Here is a 23,514-nt window from a genome sequence, read left to right on the forward strand (position 1 = left end):
GAGAGTATGACCTTATATTATAACCTGGCAAGGACAACAGCAATATTTAAAACTGGTAATACATCAAAATCATGTTGTATTTATTCCAGGAATACAAAATTGGGTTGACACTTCAAGTCAATCAATTTATTTCACCACAATTACAGAAATAAAAACTGTATCATCATCTCAATGGATGCAGAAAAAGCCTTTTATGAAATTCAGCATCCAATCAGGATGAAACTCTTAGTAAACTAATACCATATGAAAATATTGAAAATACATTGTAGAGCACAGATTTATTTTGTGACATCATTCTGGCTGTTTGAAATGTATTTTGGTTAACTCCTTAATTTTCCTTTCTTCAGGGAAATGAAGAACTGATTAATGAAGAGCTTAATAATTATATGTGAAAGAATTGTTTACACAAAAAAAAGCATTTCACAAGCTTGACAAGGCATTTGAGAAATTAACTGAGTTGAATGGGCAACTTGAAACATAAGCAATGCAAAAAAAGTATTAGAAATATAAGGAAGACATTCTAATAGCAATGCCATTCAAATGCCAGTCATATTTATTTCCCAGTTTGTGGAAGGGGCTTGGTGACACAAAACATTTCACCCAGAGTTCAAAGGTAAACTCTTTTCTACTACCCTAGAATATCTGAACTGGACAGAATCCCAGTTAGTCAAATCTCTAATCACTTCCACAAAGAATGGCCCTTATGGAACCCATTCCCAAAGGAATCCTGCTCCTGTCCCAGAACAGTCTTAGGATGAACCCCTACAAAGTGTCTCTGCCATAGACCCTTCCTCACCAAGGCCTTCCCACTGACCAGAGCCTATCAATGGGCCAGGAAGACTCCCAACACTAGCACTGATGAGCACTGGAGTGGCTAAGGCTTTGAGGATTTCAGAGGTGATATTGTAACCCCATGGTACAAACTGTATTCTCCAATTCTAGTCCTAATGAGAACTGATTCACCATCCTTGCTGGAAATGCTAGAGACAAGGAGCCTGCAGTTAAGGGAGAAGTCAGTGAAGGCTCAAAAAGAAAGTATACGTTTCTGCTGAAGTTTCTCCAGCTGTAGAATCAAGCTCATGCAGAAAATAATAGATTCTCTAGGGGACAAAGTCCCCTTCTTATCTACCCAAAAAAGACAGAAGTAGAAAAATATTTACCCAATAAAATGTCAGGTAGCAGAAAGAATGTATGAAAACTTTTTTATGATCAATTGCTTTCCTCCTTTTCCTGCACATCCTCTGGCCCACTCCACCACATCTCCTACCTGTCTGAGCAAAGACTAAGGCCAAAGGCAGTGTGGGCACATGTGACATAGCTCCACCACAAAGTGTTATTAAGCTTCTCGCCAGTGAGTAGGAGCTTCTGTCACAAAGCTCAGACCTTTCAGGGTTTACACACATGGAATGGGAGGTGGGAAATGTTGCAGAGTATCAATAATCTGTGAATGATTTTTTTTTACTTCTGTACACAGGTGCCAAGTACCTGAGCTTCTGAAAGGGAGGAAGGGAATGACCCTTGGCTGAGAAATCAATGATGGTTAATTATTTAAAAATATCAGTTACTGCATACATCCTAACCTCTGTAGCCCAGATTCCAGTAATGAGAAGACCCAGAATCATTTGAAAGCATTCCAGTCCAGGTAAGAGCCAGAATAGAGAAAGGATGGATACAGCTAACAGCGCAGGGTCCCAGGAGCCCAAGTTTGGAGGTCCCTGTTTCACTCTCAAAGTACTGCTCTGCTTGACTTTCCCATTGTCACTGTTAAGTCCTCTTTAGCAGTAGGAAGGTATCCCTGAACTCTGGCCTGTTGGCTGTGGGCTGTGACTCGTAGGGCATGCATGCTTGCTTCTCTTTTCCTGCTCAGAACAGTCATTCTCTGAAATAATGCCCTCCATCTTCCCCCCCTTCCTCGTGCTTTCTGAGTACTCACTATGTATCTAAGAATTACTAGGTGCAGAGGTGGATACCAAGAAATACACAACCTGATCTCTGGCCTCAAGAGGCTTACAATTCCTCTGTCACTATAAATTAACTATAAATTCCCTTTTAAAGTTCCTGTCATGCCCTTCATTGCACTCAATCCCCTTTCATCATCGTCTTTACAGTTATGCAAGAACCTCTCCCTCTTTTCTTAAGAGCTAAATAAAAATCTGATTCAGAGCCATTTTTTCTCTTTGTCAGGCTCATTGCAGTATGGTTGGCTGTAAACTCTGATTCACCCACATCTAAGCTGTGAAGCTGAGGATTCAGAGTGCACTGGATGCTCAGGGTGGAAATGTGTGATTAGTCTCTTCTTCCCATGTCACTGGTCCCAGGGAGAGACTTGGACAGCCCTGTCTTCAGTCTTCCGGATGGCATCCTTTGGTTCATTTCTTCTTTGCACACCATTCTTGCCCTGCATCATCCTTAAGGGGTCTCCCAGTCTCCCCTGTACTCAGCCCCCAACCTCATTCTGTACTCTCACACTCAGCATATTGTGTCACCTCCTATTTTATAAAGAAGATTTAAAGGGTCTTTCCATTTGGAACCCAAATCCTCATACATTAACCCTCCCTCTCTGGCCTGCTCTTCCCTGGAGAAAACATGTCCCTACTCCTGCTCAAAACCTAGAGATAAGAACAAACAGCCCTACAAATAATTTCTGCTTCACAGAGCATAGAGCATAGCCTGAGGAGGACATTGAAGCTGCTGATATTTCATATATTAGGCTGTGGAGTCAGCATCAGGTTAGGGGGGAAATTCACTAAGTTGCTAATTCTGCAAATAGTATTCTCTATCATCTTAAACTTTCATAGCTTAATTGTAATAAATTTAAATTTCATAATTTAATAAATTTCTGTTCTCAAGTTTTAAATCTTGCTATTAATGAACTAATAAAGACTTATTGGTGCCTAGCACAAAGTTGCATATTGTAAGATACTCAATAAATTTCTTAGAAAAATGTATTTCCCGAGTGCAGCTACATTTTGCTTCTTTTCTAATAAAATTTTGACATTTAAAATGTTTTAATGTAAACATAACTGTAATCATATGACTAAATCCATAATGGTTCTTAAAGATTATTGCTTCTGGGCTTCCCTGGTGGCACAGTGGTTGGGGGTCCACCTGCAGATGCAGGGGACACGTGTTCATGCCCTGAGAGGATCCCACATGTCGCGGAGCGGCTGGGCCCAGGAGCCATGGCCACTGAGCCTGCGTGTCCAGAGCCTGCGCATCCAGAGCCTGTGCTCTGCAATGGGATAGGCCACAGCAGTGAGAGGTCCGTGTACCGCAAAAAAAAAAAAAAAAAAAAGATTATTGCTTCTTTTTCTTCTTACTACATCAGAGTTCCTTCTACTACTGCTGTGATCATATGTAATTTTGGGGAAAATCTGGAAGCAGATAGCAGTGGATTCCCAGAAAAATTTTTTAAACTCTCAATATTCAACAGTAAGGAAACAAACAATCCAACTGAAAATAGGCAAAAAAAAAAAAAAAAAAAAAAATACATCCACCCCATGGAATACTACTTCTACATGCAATAAAAATAGAATGAGCTGTTGAAGTATGCAACAACTTGGTCAGATCTACTTACATTGGGTTTAATTGCCCTTCATGATCTAGCTTTTTACAAGATGGAAAGATAGACTGTTGACCTTCCTGCTAACTTTTTAAATCATATATAAAACTTTAACACTATGATTACTCCCTGAGCACTGCTTTAGCTGCATCACACAAATTTTTTTATGTTTTGTTTTTACTTTCATTCAATTCAAAATATGTTCTAATTTTCCTTATGATTTCTCCTTTACCCATGGATTATTTAGGAAAGTGGTGTTTAATTTCCAAATATTCAGGTATTTTCCACATGCATTTCTGTTATTGATTTCTAATTTAATTTCATTATGGTATTAGGAGATACTCCATCATTGTAATCCTTTTTAATGTAGTCAAACTTGTTTAAATCCCAGCAAGTGATCTTGGTGAATATCCTGTGAACACATGAAAAAAAATGTGTATTCTGTTTTTGATGAAATGTTCACTGTCAATTAGGTCAAGTTAGTGGAAACTGTAGGTCTTCTTTTTTTATTCTTCAATCTATTTCTTTTTTCTTCTATGTTTCTTCTATGTCTTCTTTTTCTTTATATTTGTACTTATGTCTACTACATGTTACATCAATTATTAAGAAAGAAGTGTTGAAATCTCCAACTACAATTGTGGATTTGTCTATTTCTCCTTTTAGGTATATCAGTTTCTGCTTCATTTATGTTAAACTCTGGTATTAGGTGCACAGACATTTAAAATTGTTATGTCTTCTTGATAAACTGACCCTTTTATCATCTTGAACTGTTTTTGTTTATCTATGCTAATATTCCTTATCCTGAAGTCTACTTTCCCCAATATAATTTATCCTCTGAAGCCTATTTTGCTGAGTGTTTGTATGGCATATATTTTCTATCTGTTTATTTTTAATCTATCTGGTATTTATATTTAAAATGCATTTCATATAAATATCATATAAGAGGCCCTGCTTTTTTATTCATGGCAACAAATTCTGTCTTTTAATTAGATGTTTAGTCCATTTATTTTAAAGTAGCTGTTTATACCGTTGAGTTTAAGTCTCCCATGTGGCCAGTTATTTACTATTTTATCAGTTTATTGTTCCTTCTTTCCTAGTTTATTTTGCAAAAATCATGCATTTTTAGTATTCAATGGTATTAGCTATCTTGGCTTTTTATCTCTTCCTTCTCCTCCTTCTCCTCCTCCTCATCCTTCTTCTTCATCATCATTGTCCTAAGGTTTACAATATGTACATTTAAATTACCAAAGTCTGCCTTGAATTCACATTATATCATTTTTACATATCATACAAGAAAACTGAACAGTATAATTTCACATGTCCCTTCTTATTTGTGCTTTTTGTCATTCACTTTACTTCTACATATGTTATAAACCCCATAAGAAATTGGTTTTGTTAGCATTACACAAACAGTTATCTTTTCAGAAAAAACTTAATGAGTATCCAAAATAATCTTGAAAAAGAAGAACAAAATTGGAGGACTCACATTTCTCAATTTCAAAAACTTACTACAAAGCTAGAGTAATCAAGATTGTGTGCTACTGGCATGAAGAAAGATATACAGATCAATGGAATAGAACTGAGGGTCCAGAAAGAAACCCATATACCTTTTAGGTCATTATAATGGTGTTAAGATAATTCAGTGGGGAATAGAGTCTTTTCATCAAATGGTTCTGGGAAAACTGGATACAATGGACATCTATAGACTATTTCAACAAATAGCAGATTACACATTCTTCTCAAGCTCACAAGTTCACCAATATAGACCACAATCTGGACCATAAAACACAATTTAACAAATTTAAAAGAATAAAAATCATACAATATCTGCTCTCAGGCCAAAATGGAATTAAACTAGAAATCAGTAACAAAAAGATAACTTTAAAATCTCAAAATACATGGAGATTAAACACACACTTCCAAATAACACATGGGTCAAAGAAAAATCTCAAGATACATTTTTAAATATTTTGAACTAAATGGAAACACAACTTATCAAAATTTGTGGGAGTCAACAAAAACAGTGCTTAGAGGGAAAATTATAGCATTGAATACATATATTAGAAAAGAAAAAAAAATCTGAAATCAATAATCTAAGTTTCCACCTACAGAAACTAGAAAAAGAAGAGCAAATTAAACCCAGAGTAAGTGGAAGAAAATAAATAATAATGATTAGAGCAGAAATCAATGAAATTGAAAACAGAAATCAACAAAGAAAAATCAATGAAACCGAAAGCTGAAAAGGTCAATAAAATCAATAAGCCTCTAAGAAGGCTAATCAAAAAAAAAAAAAAAAGAGATAGGACCCTAAGTACTAATATCAGATAAAAACAGAGGAGATCACTACAGACCCCATAAAAGGATAATAAAAGAATCCTTTATTGAACAACTCTATGCCCGCAAATTTGATAACCCAGATGAAATGGACCACAATTCCTTGAAAGACACAACCTGTAAAAATTCACTCAAGAAACAGACAATATGAATAGCTCTATATCTATACAAGAAATTGAATCAAAAATTAATAACCTTTAAAACAGAAAGCACGAGGCCCAGATGCTCAATGTAAGTTCATCAACTGCAACAAATGTACACCCTGATGGGGGCTGTTGATAATAGGGGAGACTATGTATATGTGGGGATAGGAAATATATGACAAATTTCTTTATCTGCCCCTCAATTTTGCTGTGAAATTAAAACTATTCTTAAAGAAGTCTTTTTTAAAGATTTATTTTTATACAATTTTTAAAGGTTAGAAATAAAGTCAGTTAAAAAAAAGACAACCCAGAAAGGACCTTCAAGGTGGTGGAGGAGTAAGACATGGAGATCACCTTCCTCACCACAAATACATTAAAAATACATCTACATGTGGAACATTTCCTCCAGGACACATGCTGAATGCTGGCAGAAGACTTCAGACTTCCCAAAAGGCAAGAAAATCCCCAGGTACATGGATAGGTCAAAAGAAAAAAGAAAAAACAGAGACAAAAGAATACAGATGGAACCCGCACCTGTGGGAGGTAGCTGTGAAATAGGAAGTTTCCATACACTAGGAAGCCCCTTCACTGGCAGAGACGGGGATGGGGGGTGGGTGGGGGAAGCTGCAGAGCCACGGAGGAGAGCACAGCAACAGTGGTGCAGAAGGCAAAGTAGAGAGATTCCCGCACATAGGATTGCTGCTGACCAGCACTCACCAGCCTGAGAGGATTGTCTGCTCACCCACCAGGGCGGGTGGGGGCTGGGAGCTGAGGCTTGGGCTTTGAAGATCAGACCCCAGGGAGAGGACAGGGGTTGGCTACATGAACACAGCCTGAAGGGGGCTAGTGCAGCACAGCTAGCCTGGATGGAGTCCGGGAAAATGTCTGGACCTGCTGGAGAGGCAAAAGACCTTTCTTTCTGGGTGTGCAAAGAGAGGGGATCCCTTCCCACCATGCCCACAAAAGGCAGAGCACTGCCTAAGGGAGCTCCAGAGACAGCAGTGATCCGTGGCTATCAGCTCAGACCCCAAAGAAGGGAATGAAATTCTAAGACTGCTGCCACTGCCACCAAGAATCCTGTGTGCAAGCACAGGCCACTGTCAACAGCCCCCAGGGAGCCCATGCAGCATGCCACTGCCAGGGTCCCAAGATCCAGGAACAACTTCCCCGGAGAACACATGGCACACCTCGGGCTGTTGCAACGTCAGGATGGCCTCTGCCACCTCAGGCTCACCACGCATTCCAATTATGACTACTGTACCCCCAGCCTCCCCCCGGCCTGAGTAAGCAACAGAGCCCTAATCAGCTGCTGCCTTAATCCCTGCTATCTGGGCAGGGAACAGACACCTGAAGGCAACCTACATGCAGAGGCAGGGCCAAAACCTAACCTGAACCTCAGGAGCTGTGCAAACAAAGAAAAGGAAGGGAAATTTTTCTGTGCAGCCTCAGGAGCAGCAGATTAAATCCCCACAATCAAACTGATAAACCCTGCAACTGAAGAATACCTGAATAGACAATGAATGTTCCCAAAATTGAGGCAGTGGACTTTGGGAGCAACTGGAGACTTCAGGTTTGCCTTCTGTGCCTAATTTCTTTCTGGTTTTATGTTCACCTTCGTATACTATTTAGTGCTTATTATCATTGGTGGATTTCCTGGTATGGTTGCTTTCTTCCGTTTATATATTTATATATATATATATATATATATATATGTATATATATATATTTATATTTATATTTATATTTATATATATTTATATTTATATATATATATATATATATATATTCATTCTTTCCTTTTTCTCTTTTTCTGTGTATGTGTATGTTTCTTTGCATGATTTAGTCTGAATAGGTTTGTTTTTACCATTTGTGCTAGGGTTCTGTCTGTTCATTTTGGTTTTTTTGTATTTTTTCCTCTTCCTTTCGTTCTGAGCCATGTGGCTGGCAGGGTATTGGTGCTCAGGCTAGGTTTGGGGCCTGAGGCTTTGAGGTGGGAGGACCGAGTCCAGGACACTGGACCACCAGAAACTGCCCGGCCCCAAATAATATCAATCAGTGAGAGCTCTCACAGACAAATTCGTCTCAACACTAAGACCCAGCTCCACCCAGTGGCTAGCAAGCCCCAGTATTGGACGCCCCACGCCAAACAACTAGCAAGATAGGAACACAACCATACCCATTAGCAGACAGCTGCCTAAAGGCATATTAAGTTCACAGACACTCCAAAACACACCACCGGATGCGGCCTTGCATACCAGAAGGACAAGATCCAGCCCCACCAACGAGAAAACAGGCACCTGTGCCCTCCACCAGGAAGCCTACACAAGCCCCTGCACCAACGTCACCCACTGGGGCAGACACCAAAAATAACAGGAACTATGAACATGCAGCTTGAGAAAAGGAGACCCCAAACACAGTAAGTTAAACAAAATGAGAAAGCAGAGAAATATGAAGCAGATCAAGGAGCAAGGTAAAAACCCACCAGACCAAACAAATGAAGAGAAAATAGGCAGTCTACCTGAAAAAGAATTCAGAATAATGATAGTAAAGATGATCCAAAATCTCAGAAATAGAATGGAGAAAATACAAGAAACATTTAACAAGGACCTAAAAGAACTAAAGAGCAAACAAACAATGATGAACAACAAAATAAATGAAATTAAAAATACTCTAGAAGGAACCAAGAGCAGAATAACTGAGGCAGAAGAATGGATAAGTGACCTGGAAGATAAAAGGATGGAAATAACTGTGTCAGAGCAGAAAAAAGAATGAAAAGAATTCAGGACACTATCAGAGACCTCTGGGAGAACATTAAACACACTAACAATAAATTATAGGGGCCTCAGAAGAAGAGAAAAAGAAAGGGTTTGAGAAAATATTTGAAGAGATTATAGTTGAAAACTTCCCTAACATGGGAAAATAAATAGTCAATCAAATCCAGGAAGTGAAGAGAGTACCATAGAGAATAAATCCAAGGAGAAACACGCCAAGACACATATTAATCAAACTATCAAAAACTAAATTCAAATAAAATATATTGAAAGCAGCAAGGGAAAAGCAACAAATAACATACAAGGGAAACCCCATAAGGTTAACAGCTGATCTTTCAGCAGAAACTCTGCAAGCCAGAAGGCAGCAGCAGGACATATTTAAGGTGATGAAAGGGAAAAACCTACAAAAAATATTACTCTATCCAGTAAGGATCTCATTCAGATTCAATGGAGAAATTAAAACCTTTACAGACAAACAAAAGTTTAGAGAATTCAGCACCACCAAACCAGCTTTACAACAAATGCTAAAGGAACTTCTCTAGGCAGGAAACACAAGAGAAGGAAAAGACCTACAATAACAAACCCAACACAATTAAGAAAACAGTAACAGGAATATACATATCGATAACTATATTAAAGATAAATGGATTAAATACTCTAACCAAAAGACACAGGCTAACTGAATGAATACAAAAACAAGACCCATATATATGCTGTCTACAAGAGACCCATTTCAGACCGAGGGAAACATACAGACTGAAAGTGAAGGGATGGAAAAAGATATTCCATGCAAACGGAAATCAAAAGACAGCTGCTGTAGCAATACTCATATCAGATAAAATACACCTCAAAATAAAACTATTATAAGAGAAAAAGAAGGACACAACATAATGATCAAGGGATCAATCCAAGAAGATATAACAATTGTAAATATTTATGCACCCAACATAGGAGTACCTGAAAACATAAGGCAAGTGCTAACAGTCATAAAAGGGGAGAACGACAGTAACAAAATAACAGTAGGGGACTTTAACACCATACTTGCACCAATGGACAGATCATCCAAAATGAAAATAAGGAAACATAAGCATGAAAAGACACATTAAACCAGATAGACTTAATTGATATTTATAGGACATTCCATCCAAAAACAGAATACATTTTCTTCTCAAGTGCTCATGGAACATTTGAAAGTATAGATCAGATTGGGTCACAAATCAAGCCTTGGTAAATTTAAGAAAATTGAAACCTCATCAAGTATCTTTTCTGAACAAAACACTATGAGACTAGATATCAACTACAGGAAAAAAAACTGTAAAACATAAAAACACATGAAGGCTAAACAATACGCTACTAATTAACCAAGAGATCACTGAAGAAATCAAAGAGTAAATCAAAAAAATACCTAGAAACAAATGACAATGAAAACACGATGACCCAAAACCTATGGGATGCAGCAAAAGAAGTTCTAAGAAGGAAGTTTATAGCAATATAATTCTACATTAAGAAACAAGAAAAATTTTCAAATAAAAAACCTAACAGTACACCTAAAACAATTAGAGAAAGAAGAACAATAAAAGCCCAAAGTTAGTAGAAGGAAAGAAATCATAAAGATCAGATCAGAAAGAAATGAAACAGAAATGAAGGAAACAACAGCAAAGATCAATAAAACTAACACCTGGTTCTTTGAGAAGATAAACAAAATTGATAAACCATTAGCCAGACTCATCAAGAAAAAAAGGGAAGACTCAAATCAATAGAATTAGAAATGAAAAAGGAGAAGTAATAACTGAGACTGCAGAAATACAAATGATAATGAGAGACTACTACAAGCAACTATATGACAAAAAAAATGGACAACGTGAAAGAAATGGATAAATTCTTAGAGAAGTACAAACTTCCAAGACTGAACCAGGAAGAAATAGAAAATATGAACAGACCAATCACAAGCACTGAAATTCAAACTGTGATTTAAAATATTCCAACAAACAAAAGTCCAGGGCCAGATGGCTTTGCAAGTGAATTCTATCAAACATTTAGAGAAGAGTTAACACCTAACATTCTCAAACTCTTCCAAAATATAGCAGAGGGAGGAAGACTCCCAAACTCATTCTATGAGGCCACCATCACCCTGATATTAAAAACCAGAGAAAGATGTCACAAAAAAAAGAAAACTACAGACCAATAACACTCATGACATTGATGTAAAAATATTCAACACAATACTAGCAAACAGAATCTAGCAGCACATTAAAAGGACCATACACCATGATCAAGTGAGGTTTATCCCAGAAAAGCAAGGATTCTTCAGTATATGTAAATCAATCAATGTGACACACCATATTAACAAACTGAAGGATAAAAACTATATGATAATATCAATAGATGCAGAAAAAGCTTTTGACAAAATTCAACACTGATTTATGATAAAAACTCTCCAGAAAGTGGACACAGAGGGATCCTAATTCAAGATAATAAAGCCATATATGACAAACCCACAGCCAACACTGTTCTCAATGGTGAAAAACTGAAAACATTTCTTCTAAGATCAGGAACAATAGAAGGTTGCCCATTCTCACCACCATTATTCAACATAGTTTTGGAAGTTTTAGCCACAGCAATCAGAGAAGAAATGAAATAAAAGGAATCCAAAACCAAAAAGAAGAAGTGAAACTGTCACTGTCTGAGATGACATGATACCATACACAGAGAATCCCAAAGATTATACCACAAAATTACTAGAGTTAATCAATGAATTTGGTAAAGTAGCAGGATACAAAATTAATGCACAGAAATCTCTTGCATTTCTATACACTAACAACAAAAAATCTGAAAGAGAAATTAAGGAAACAATCCCATTTACCACTGCAACAAAAAGAATAAAATACTTAGGAATAAACCTTCCGAAGGAGAAAAAAGACCTGTATGCAGAAAACTATAAGACACTGATGAAAGAAATTAAAGATGATACAAATAGATGGAGAGACATACCATGTTCTTGGATTAGAAGAATCAACATTGTGAAAATGATTATACTACCCAAAGGAAACCACAGATTCAATGCAATCCCTATCAAGCTATCAATGGCATTTTTACAGAACTAAAGCAAAAAATTTCACAATTTGCCTGGAAACACAAAAGACCCCGAATAGCCAAAGCAATCTTGAGAACGAAAAATGGAGCTGGAGGAATCAGGTTCCCTGACTTCAGACTATACTACAAAGCTACAGTAATCAGGACAGTATGGAACTGTCACAAAACCAGAAATATAGCTCAATAGAACAGGATAGAAAGCCCAGAGATAAACCCACACACATATCATCACCTTATCTTTGATAAAGGAGGCAAACATATACAATGGAGAAAAGACAGCCTCTTCAATAAGTGGGGCTGGGAAAACTGGACAGCTACATCTAAAAGAATGAAATTAGAACACTTTTTAATACCATATACAAAAATAAACTCAAAATGGATTAAATACCTAAATGTAAGACCGGACTCTATAAAACTCTTAGAGGAAAACACCTGTAGAACACTCTTTGACATAAATCACAGCAAGACCCTTTTTGACTCACCTCCTAGAGAAATGGAAAAAAAACAAAAAAAATAATAAACAAATGGGACCTAATGAAACTTAAAAGCTTTTGCACAGCAAAGGAAACCATAAACAAGACCAAACGACAACCCTCAGAATGGGAGGAAATATTTGCAAACAAAGCAACTGACAAAGAATTAATCTCCAAAATATACAAGCAGCTCAATATCAAAAAAGCAAACAACCCGATCCAAATATGGGCAGAAGACCTAAATGGACATTGCTCCAAAGGATATGTACAGATTGCCAACAAACACATGAAAGGGTGCTCAACATCGCTAATCATTAGAGAAATGCAAATCAAAACCAGAATGAGGTATCACCTCACACCAGTCAGAATGGCCATCATCAAAAAATCTAGAAACAATAGATAGTGGGAAGCAGCCGCATAGCACAGGGAGATCAGCTCGGTACTTTGTGACCACCTGGAGGGGTGGGATAGGGAGGGTGGGAGGGAGGGAGATGCAAGAGGGAAGGGATATGGGGATATATGTATACATATAGCTGATTCACTTTGTTATAAAGCAGAAACTAATAAAAAAAAGGCAAAAAAAATCTAGAAACAATAAATGCTGGCGAGGTTGTGGAGAAAAGGGAATCCTCTTGCATTGTTGGTGGGAATGTAAATTGATACAGCCACTATGGATAACAGTATGGAGTTTCCTTAAAAAACTAAAAATAGAGCTATCATATGACCCAGCAATCCCACTGCTGGCTATATACCCTGATAAAACCATAATTCAAAAAGAGACATGTACCAAAATATTCACTGCAGCTCTATTTACAACAGCCAGGACATGGAAGCAACCTAAGTGTCCATCGACAGATGAATGGTTAAAGATGTGGCACATATATACAATGGAATATTACTCAGCCATAAAAAGAAACAAAATTGAGTTTTTTGTAGTGAGGTGGATGGACCTAGAGTCTGTCATACAGAGTGAAATAAGTCAGAGAAAGAAAAACAAATACTGTATGCTAACACATATATATGGAATCTTAAAAAAAATGGTTCTGATGAACCTAGGGGCAGGACAGGAATAAAGACACAGAGGTAGGGAATAGACTTGAGGACATGGGGAAGGGGAGGCTGGAATGAAGTGAAAGAGTAGCAATGACCTTTATATACTACCAAATGTAAAACAGATAGCTAGTGAGAAGCATCCTCATAGCATGGGGAGATCAGCTCAGTGCTTTGTGACCACCTAGAGGGGTGGGATAGGGAGGGTGGAAGGGAGACACAACAGGAAGGGGATATGGAGATATATGTATACATATAACTGATTCAATTTGTTATACAATAGAAACTAACACAACACTGTAAAGTAATTATACTCCAATAAAGATGTTTAAAAAATTAAATTTAATTTAATTAAAAAAAAGACAACCTACAGAAGGCAAAAAAATCATTTTCAAATCATATCTGATAAGGGTCTAGTACCCAAAATATATAAGGAACTCTTACAACTCAAAAATAAAAAGATAACCCAATGTAAAATATTTAAAATCATCACTTTGTACTGAAATATTTCAGCGTTATTGTTGAAAAGTAGTTTATATGCATGGATCTAATAATTCTGTATTCTCCATTCTGTTACAACAATTCATATGTATTTTATTATTCCATAGTCATGGCATTTAGTTTAATGTAGATTTATGGTAAACCTTTTTATTCTCCTTTCTTCTTTTTAAAAATTGTTTTGGCTGTTCTAGGTCTTCTGCATGTACATATAAATTTTAAACTGACTTGTCAACTTCTATTTTACAAAGCCTGCAGGAATTTTGGTTGAGACTGTTTGAATTTATACACTAACTTAGGGGGAATTGACATGTTAACAATATTAAACTTCCAATCCATGTGCATAATACATATCTTTACTTATTCATGCTTTCTTCAATTTCTCTCAGCAATAATGTATAGTTTTCTGTGCAGACATCTTCACATATTTGTAAAAGTTATCACTAAGTATTATTTTAATGACATTTAATGATATTTAAAATTGTTTTCTAATTTTTGCTATTATTTAGAATACAATGTATTTGTATATGTTGGTATTGTATTCTGAAAACTTGTTAAATTTGCTTTTTAATTCTAGTACATTTTCTATTAATTTCTTGGGCTTTTTCTATAAACAGATGAGATCAGGCACATTCAGAGTGGTATGGCCGTAGAATTTTTCTGTAAACGAAAGCAGAACATATGTGAACAAAGACAATTTATATTTATTCCTTTACAATTTTAATGCCTTTTTTAAATGCCTTTAATTTCTTTTCCTTACTTTGTTGCGCTAGTTAGAAACAGGACAATATTGAATATACGTGATAAAAGGTACCTTTGCATTACTCTTGTTCTAAGAGATAAAACATTATCTTTCACCATTAATTACAGTAATAGCTGTCGTTTATGAAAATTCCCTTCAATTGCTACATTGCCAAGATTTTTTTTCATGGAGTCTAAACATTATCTAATTTTTTTCTGAATCAATCAAGTTAATCATATATGATTTTTTCCCTTTGTTATGAATATCGTGAATTTCATTGGTTGATTTTCAAATGTTAAGCCCATCTTTTATTACCAAAAGGAAACCTACTTGTTCATGGTGCATGATCCATTTACATATTGTTAGATTTTATTTACTAGCATTTTCTTAACGATTTTTGCAAGTATGTTTATGAGGGATATTTTTTTTTCGTTATCTTTTTATGTGTGTTATGTGTAAAGACCGTCTGGTTTTGAATTTGAACAAAGCTGGCCTCATAAAGTGAAAAACACTCTCACTTCCTCTCTAATCTGGAAGTTTGTGAAGAAACTGTACAAGTTCTGTAAATTTTTGATAGAATTTACCAGTGATGCCATTGAAGCCTGGAATATTCTTTGTGGGAAAATCAAAATTAATTTAATTTATTTAATAAAAATAGGACCACTCATATTTCTTTTCTTTTCTTTTCTTTTTTTTTTTTGTGGGTCTCACAGGTACATTTATTCATGCACAAGGGCAGCAGCACTGCTACAAGTCAACACAATGTCCCATGTTTGTGTTCTGCCTACAACACAGCCAGACCAACATCCCATTCAAAGAAAGCTGGTTAATGATGACCATGAGCAGGCACAGGACCAGAAGCTTTCAAGGCTTTACTTCTTTTATCAGCATTCCTGAGTTTATAAAAGATGAAGCCCATCAACCCCATTCCTACCCAAATCTCCTGGTAAACTTGGGTATAGTAGGGCATCATGGGGATCCAAACGTTCTTAATAAGGCTTTGAAGCATCTCAGGCAGAGGATCAGCATCTCAGGCCACCCTAAGTCACAACAGACTACTTGGAAAGGTCACTGAGTGCACAGGAGCTGCATGGGGCCTGCTGGGAAAGCAGGACTACTCATATTTTCTATTTTTTCTTGGGTCAAATTTGATCATCTGTGACTTTGGAAGATTTTAACGACTTCATGTAAGTGGTTGAAGTGATTTACACAAAGTTTCTCATAATCTTCCTTTCTTAACCATTTAATACATACAGGATCTGTAGTAATGTACCCTCTTTAATTGTGACTTTTCTTTCTTGGTTAGTCTGACTAGAAGTTTATCAAATTTATTTTTTAAAAAGCTTTTGGTTTCATTTATTTTATTTTGTTTTTGATTTAATTCATTTCGGTTTTCATCTTTATTATTTATTTTCTTCTTTTCAATTTGGTTTTAACTTCCTCTGCCCTTTTAAGCTTCTTAAAGTGGAAGCTCTGATCATTGAATCTGGACCTTTCTTCTTTACCAATATAAGCATTCAAAGCTATAAAACTCTAAGAACTGCTTTAGTTCTATCACACAAGTTTTTATATCTTGCATTTTCATTCAGTTTAAGTTATGTCCCAATTACCCATGTGATTTCTTCTTTGACCTATGAGATATTCAAAAGTATGTTGTTTAATTTTTTAATATTTGTGGATTCTTCCATATTCATTTGTTATTTATTTCTAATTTAATTCCATCATGATCGTGGAAGATATGTTATATAATTTTAATCCACTTATATTTATTAAGACTTATTTTAAAGCCCAGAAAATGGGGCTTCCCTGGTGGCACAGTGGTTAGGGGTCCGCCTGCCAATGCAGGGGACACGGGTTCGTGCCCCGGTCTGGGAAGATCCCACATGCTGCTGAGCGGCTGGGCCCCTGATCCATGGCTGCTGAGCCTGCACGTCCAGAGCCTGTGCTCCACAGCAGGAGAGGCCACAACAGTGAGAGGCCCCCATACCGTAAAAAAAAAAAAAAAAAAAAAAAAAAAAAAAAGCCGAGAAAATGGTCTACTTTGGTGATTGCTTCATGAACACTCAAAACATCTATTTTCTCTGAATATGAAATTTTAAGTTTGTAGACTTTTTGGTTTAGCTTGTTAAAGACATTGTTCCATTGTCTTCTGACTTGCATTGTTTTTAAGAAGAAGTCTGAATTTTTTCTACATTCCTCTATACATAAATTTTTTCTCTTGCTGCTTGTAAGATGTTTTCCTCTTCTTCACTGGTTTCAGCAATGTGATTTGGCTGTGTCTTGGTATGTATTTTGTGTGTGTGTGTGTGTGTGTGTGTGTGCATTTCTCTTACTTGCACTTCATTGACCTTCATTGTTATGTGGGTTTATAATTTTTTATCGTTTTAAAATAGTACTGCTGTTATTTATCCAAATATTTTTACTGCACTCCTCAGTCTCTATTCTTTCCTTCTGGGATTCTAATTGGTTTTATATTGGGTTGTTTGAATTTTTTTCCACAGGTTCCTGAAACTGTGTTTCTAATCTTTTATTTATGTCTTCCTTTCTGGGTAATTTCTATTGCTTTTTCTTCAAGTTAAATTAGTTTTTCTTCTACAGTTCCTAATCTGCTATTAATCTAATCCAGTGAAATGTTCTTTGCAGATAATGTGTTTCTTTTATGTCTAGAAGGCACATTTGTTATTTAATATCTTTCATTCTTCTCATTACATTCATGATTTCTTTTAATCCTTGAATATATATGTAATATATGTAAATGTTAACATTCTTGCCTGCTAATTCCATCACCTCTTTCATGTATGTATCTCTTTCTTCTGACTATAAATGACATTTTCTGCTTCTTCATATACCTAGTAGGTTTTTTTTTTTTTTCGGTACGCAGGCCTTTCACTGTTGTGGCATCTCCCATTGCGGAGCACAGGCTCCGGATGCACAGGCTCAGTGGTCATGGCTCATGGGCCCAGCCACTCCATGGCAATGTGGGATCCTCCTAGACCGGGGCATGAACCCGTGTCCCCTGCATTGGCAGGCGGACTCTCAACCACTGGGCCACCAGGGAAACCCTATCTAGTAGTTTTTTAGTGAATGCTGGAGATTTTGAATTTCATGTGTAGTGTGCTGCATTTTTTAACATTGAACATTGTTCTGTTGTATATAGGTTACTTGTGGATCCTGTTGAGCTTGACCTGATTGAACTCTCTGTTTGATAGGGCAGGACTCAGTCTTTACTTTAGAGTTAGAGTGGCTCTATTCCTTAGGTATGGTCTTACTAGGGCTACAATTGAGGGCCCAGGACGTTCAGTTAAGCTTTTCTGCTCTAGTTTGTCAAACACCAATGTCTCGCAGCCACATGTAAACATCAGAACCTCTGTTTAGCTCACATTTCCCCATAATAGTTCTATGCCAGCCTTCTAATGCCTGGCTCCACATACATATACCTTAGTATTCTGCAAAAGACCAAGAGATGCTTATGCATAGTTCTGCAGGTTTTATTTTGTGCAGCTTCCTCTTCTCTGCTACTCTGCCCCACAAGTTCCAGCCACATTGCCATCTCTAAATTTCAACATTTGTCTCCTCAGCTCATGCTTAGACTCTACTTCCCTATGTCATGTTTTGCAAAGATCCTTTAAGCAAAAGCTCAGGGAAATCATGGAGCTTAAATTTTGTGTTTTTATTTCCTCCAGAATCACAGTCTTTCACTGCTTATGGTCTAAAATCTGAAAACAGTTGATTCATACGTTTTTCCCACTTTATTATTTTTTTTATGGTGAAAGGACTAATAAAGTAGTAGTTGCTCCCTCCTGAGTGGAAGGAGCAATATATAACTGATGTTACACTTTTCTTTGTGTGCCATTTATCAATTTATTGGCCTTCAACTTCAAATTTGCCTTCATTGCTTGCTCTAAAGAAACTGAGCTGGGCCCTTGACAGCTGGTACAATGTTAAGCTTTGTCATTTCAGAGCACTGTTAGACACACTGCAGGAAGAAGGGACTTTCCATTTCCATTAAGCTCCATTTGGCAGTTTTCTTCAGCATGACTTGGCTTCACCAGCAGCAAGTTCCTGAAACATGGGCAGATATTCCAACATCCAGCTCTGCAGTGCATGGCAATCAATAGCACCCAAAAATAAGCAAATTTCCTCAGCATCCTTCTTTACATAGTAAAGTGTCTCCAGGAAGACACTACCTTCAGAATAGCTTTCCCCAGTACACTAGAGGGCAGATTTCTGGTACATTCCAAAGTGTGAATTTCCATCAAGTTCTCCCAGCATGGCACATTGCAATGTCTCTGTCATACAGTGGGTTGATGCTGTGCCCTCTCTAATAAGGTCTGGATATTAGCCCTTATGCAGGAAGGGTTGTCTCTTCCTCAGGTGTTTGTTGAGTTTTTAACATTCATCTTTATTAAATTTTCTTGAATGCACACATGAGGCTTCTGAATCAGAGCAGATTTCTTATTATGCTCACCACACAATCAACAGTCAGAATAACATTGGATCACTAGTCTCTCCACATTTGCAACCCTGCAAAGTGATATGATAAGAACCAGATGGAAAATGTATCCTACACAAGTGGCAGGACCATTCTGTATGCTAGAGATGGAGAAATATAAATGTCTTCCATTTATACAGAGGAAAGAGTTTATTTTTCTCTCTCTCCTTCTGAGAGTCTCCTTGGAGACATGATGCAAAGAATCCTTATTCTAATCTTTTGTTATGCCCATAAATCTTTCCAGGAAGAAGATAATAGACTGTCTATGGCTTTTACAACCTAGAAATTTCTTCGTGGCTCCAGGTTCCACCCCTTTTGAAATGTAAACAAGCAGAGAGATAATGCTACAATTTAGGTGCCTTACCAGAAATGTAACCGTATGGCTCTTGGGGAGATAAGAGAAGCTTATTGTATGGAAGCAATTAGCTCCACCATCAAAGAAACAAATGGTGTCAGACCTAATCCTCATTGTAAGGAGTAAAATGTTCCTAGGAGAAATGAAAGCAAACCTTCTACTCTGATAGTGTATGCATTTCCATGGCTCAGGAAACTGAGGTTTTTATAAGATCACTAAAAAAATCTAGAGAAAATTTATTTCCCACAATACCCTATCTTAGCCCTAGGGATAGTATCTGTTCCTTATATCTACTATTCTTGTATTCTTTAGAATTATCCTAATTGCTATCCAATATCTTATTGCTCCAGTTCCTTGTTATAGCTACCAATTCTTTATGTTAAACTCCCTATTCAAATTACCGAGTGACATTTGTCTAACTGGGCCTTGACTGATATAGAATTATAACTTACCCTCTCATACTTATGAAGGCAACGAAGTAATTGCTACTTTCTGTTCAACAGATCCAATTTGCACAATGTCATCAATACACTAGTACATGTGATATTCTATGCAATGTCATGACAAACAAGATTTCTGTGGTCTATATTATGAGAGGGGGCAGTAGAATTGTCATAGCCCTAAAACAAGACTGAAAATACACTACTAGCACTGCCAGGTAAAAGCAACTCCTTCTGAATGTACTTAAAATTTGTATGGAGAAAAAGTTATCCAGGTCAATAGCTACTTACCAAGTGTGACATGCTATGTGGATTTGCTCCAGTAATGACACTACATCTGGGACAGCAACAGAAACCGGCATCACAATCTGATTACGTTTACAATAGCCCATAGTCATTTTCCAATACACATCTGGCTTATTCACAGGCCAAACTGGAGGAATTAAATAGGGATGTGATGAGTATTACAACCCCTGCTTTTTCAATTCATCTCTACAATTCCCACAGTAATGTGATATTGCTTCTCATTTACTATCTTGAGAGGGGGAGGAAATTCTAGGGGCTTCCACTTAGCACTTCCTACCACATGGCCTGTATGTCAGGGAGCCACTGTGGGGAATTCTACCAGTTACTGAGCATGTCTATTCTAATTTTACATTAGAGAACTGAGGAAATAATGACCAGGTAGGTCCCTGAACCAACTGATCCACTGTGTGTGAGACCAGAGCTAACACTACACCTATTACCTGATTTGAGTCAACACAGTGGAGCATCATAGTCTATCAACCAGTTTCCAAACCTATGTCAATTCAAAGATCAAGAGCCCCTTTACTGAAAGGGAGGCCAAGTCTCCTTGAGGAAGTACCCTGCATCATTAATACAAACACTGTAAATCTTCCACCAAACCTTCCCCCAAAGGGACCTATACCCATATACTAGAGTGACTTCACCAAGTAACAGGAAATACCAAGACCTTTCAAGGATTACTTGACACTGGCCCAAAATTTATGCTAACATTTTGGTACCCAAAATCTCACTATGGCTCATCAATCAAAATGATGGCTTATAGGGGTCAGATGGACAAAATGACATGCATGGTAGATATCAATCAGCCTTTCTCCTCAGCTACCTTAGTGTTTGTTCAAAGGCTCCCATGAATAAAATGGCCATGTTAGCAGAGATGAAACCTATACTTAGGCTCAACAATATGGACTTCCCCTTATCAAATCTGACCTGGATAACATCATTGCTGAGCACCCAATCTGCTAAAAGCAGCAACTAATAATAACCCCTAAATATGACATCATTTCTTTTTAAGAAACAGCCTGGTGGCAGGTTAATGATAACGGCCCTCTTTCATCATGGAAGGGGCAGAAATCTATCTTTGCTGGAATAGACACAAATTCTGAAAACAGATTTGCTTTCCCTACCCGTAATGCTTTCTGCCAGTCCTACCACCTGTGGACACTCAGAATGCCTTAACTACCATCATGGCATTCCCCGCAGCATTGCATCCAGTAAAAGAACTCATTTAACAATACAGGAAGTACAGCAATGGACTCATGCTTATGGAATTAACTAGTCTTACTGCATATTCCATCATCCAGAAATAGCTGATGTATTTGAAAGATGAATGGCTTACTAATGACTCAGTTATTCCACCAGTTTTGAGATATCTTAAAATGATAGTGTTCTGTTTTAAATCAGTGTATGTTCTGAATCAGACAATTATATAGCCAGAATTCATGGGTCCAGGAGTTAAGGGGTGGAAGTGGTAGTGGCTCCTTTTACTCCCATTTCACCTAATAACTCACTTGCAGGATTTTTCTTCCTGTCCCAGCATCCTTAGCTCCACTGGTCTTAGTTCTCATGGGCAAAATATTTCTAACCAGGGAATGGAACAGAAATAATTAAATTTAATTAGAAGGTGAGACGGTCACCTGGCCATTTGTGACCCCACACATCACTGAACCAACAGTAATCCCATGTTACAATTAATCCATTATATTAAACTTTCATTATTCAAATTGTTGTGTGATTTCTATCTCCTGAATGGACCATGACTGATAACACTTCTTTTTTACACTAAGCAATCATATTTTCTAAGCACTTCTTTAGCTGAATCTCACAAGTTTTAATATCTTACACCTTAATTTCTATTCAATTCCAAATATTTTCCAATTTCCCTTATAATCTATTCTTTAACCCGCCAGTTTTTAGGCCGTGTGTTAATTTCTAAATGTTTTTCCCAGATTTTTTTTGTTTGATTTAGAATTGAATTCCACTATGGTCAGAGAACATATTTTTATGATTCCAATCCTTATAAATATATTGAGTCTTATGATTCATATGTCCACTCTTGCTTCCATGTGCACTTGAAAAAAGAGTGTATTCTGCTGTTGTTGGTTGGAAGGTTCTATAAATATCAAAATGTCAAATGTACTAAAACGTGGAACAGCTGTTTTATATGCTTATTTACTGTCTACTCATTCAATCAATTGCTAAGCGAGTATTGAAATCCCCAATCAGAATTGTAAATTTATCTATTTCTCTCTTTAACTTAGTTTTTGTTTATCTATTTTAGAACTCTATTACTAGGAGCATGTATATTTAAGATTGTCATGTCTTACTGATGAATTAGCTTTTTATTTTAATAAAATCTCCCTATTTTATTTATGGTAATATTTCTTGCTTTAAAATCTACTTTGTCTGATATTAATGAAAAATGAAGGTGAAAGTAAAGGCATTTTAAGATAAGTGAAAATTGGGATAATTTCTACACTACCAGAAATTGCTAAAGAAGTTCTAGAAGATATAACCCCTTCAGTACAATTAGAGTTTGCATGGTATATCTTTCCCTACACTTTTTCTTTTAATTTATCTGTGTATTTTTGTCAAATTTCTCTTTTAAATAGTGTATAGTTGAGTCTTGCTTGTTTTTATCCATTCTGACAACATCTGCCTTTTCACTGACATGTTTAGTACAGTTGACCCTTGAACAACACAGGTTTGAACTGCACAGGTATACTTATAAATGGATTTTTTTCAATACATATATTACTATGTTTACAATCTGAGGTTGGTTGAATTCACAAATGCAGAACCACAGACACAAAGTGCCAACTGTAAAGTTATATGTGGATTTTCGACTGCTGGGACGGGGGTAGTAGGGGCGTGTTGTGAGCACCCTGAACCTCCACATCACTGAAGGGTCAACCATATACCTAGGTTGAATACAGTTCTCTATACCATTGAATTTCAGTCTACTCTTTTACTATTTTTTCTATTTGTCTCATTTGTTAGCTGTTCCTCTGTTCCTTTATTCCTTCTTAAATATTAATATACTTCTTAAATATTAAAATACTTAAATATTTTTAGTATTCTATTTTATTTCTGTACTGCCTTCATAGGTATACCTCATTGCATTATTCTTTTCATTATTGTTCTATGGGTATGCATTCTTAACTTATTACAATCTTTCTTAGTTAAAATTGTACCACTTCTTGTTAAACAAAGGCATCTTATAAAAATATAGTTATATTTACCTCTTTCTTTATGCTA

At 36.7% G+C, this 23,514-nt stretch overlaps 1 protein-coding gene across 1 annotated transcript; it reads right to left on the reverse strand.

The window, feature by feature from the left end:
• Positions 1 to 15,421: 15,421 nt before the first annotated feature.
• Positions 15,422 to 15,694, reverse strand: LOC309799024 (ATP synthase subunit ATP5MJ, mitochondrial-like). Its single transcript, XM_082612027.1, has one exon. The coding sequence runs from the start codon at positions 15,673 to 15,675 to the stop codon at positions 15,493 to 15,495; it is 183 nt and encodes a 60-aa protein (XP_082468153.1). The 5' UTR covers positions 15,676 to 15,694; the 3' UTR covers positions 15,422 to 15,492.
• Between the last annotated feature and the right edge of the window lie 7,820 nt (positions 15,695 to 23,514).

Source organism: Mesoplodon mirus (genome assembly GCF_964341445.2).
Source record: "Mesoplodon mirus genome assembly, chromosome: 3".
NCBI lineage: Eukaryota > Metazoa > Chordata > Mammalia > Artiodactyla > Ziphiidae > Mesoplodon > Mesoplodon mirus.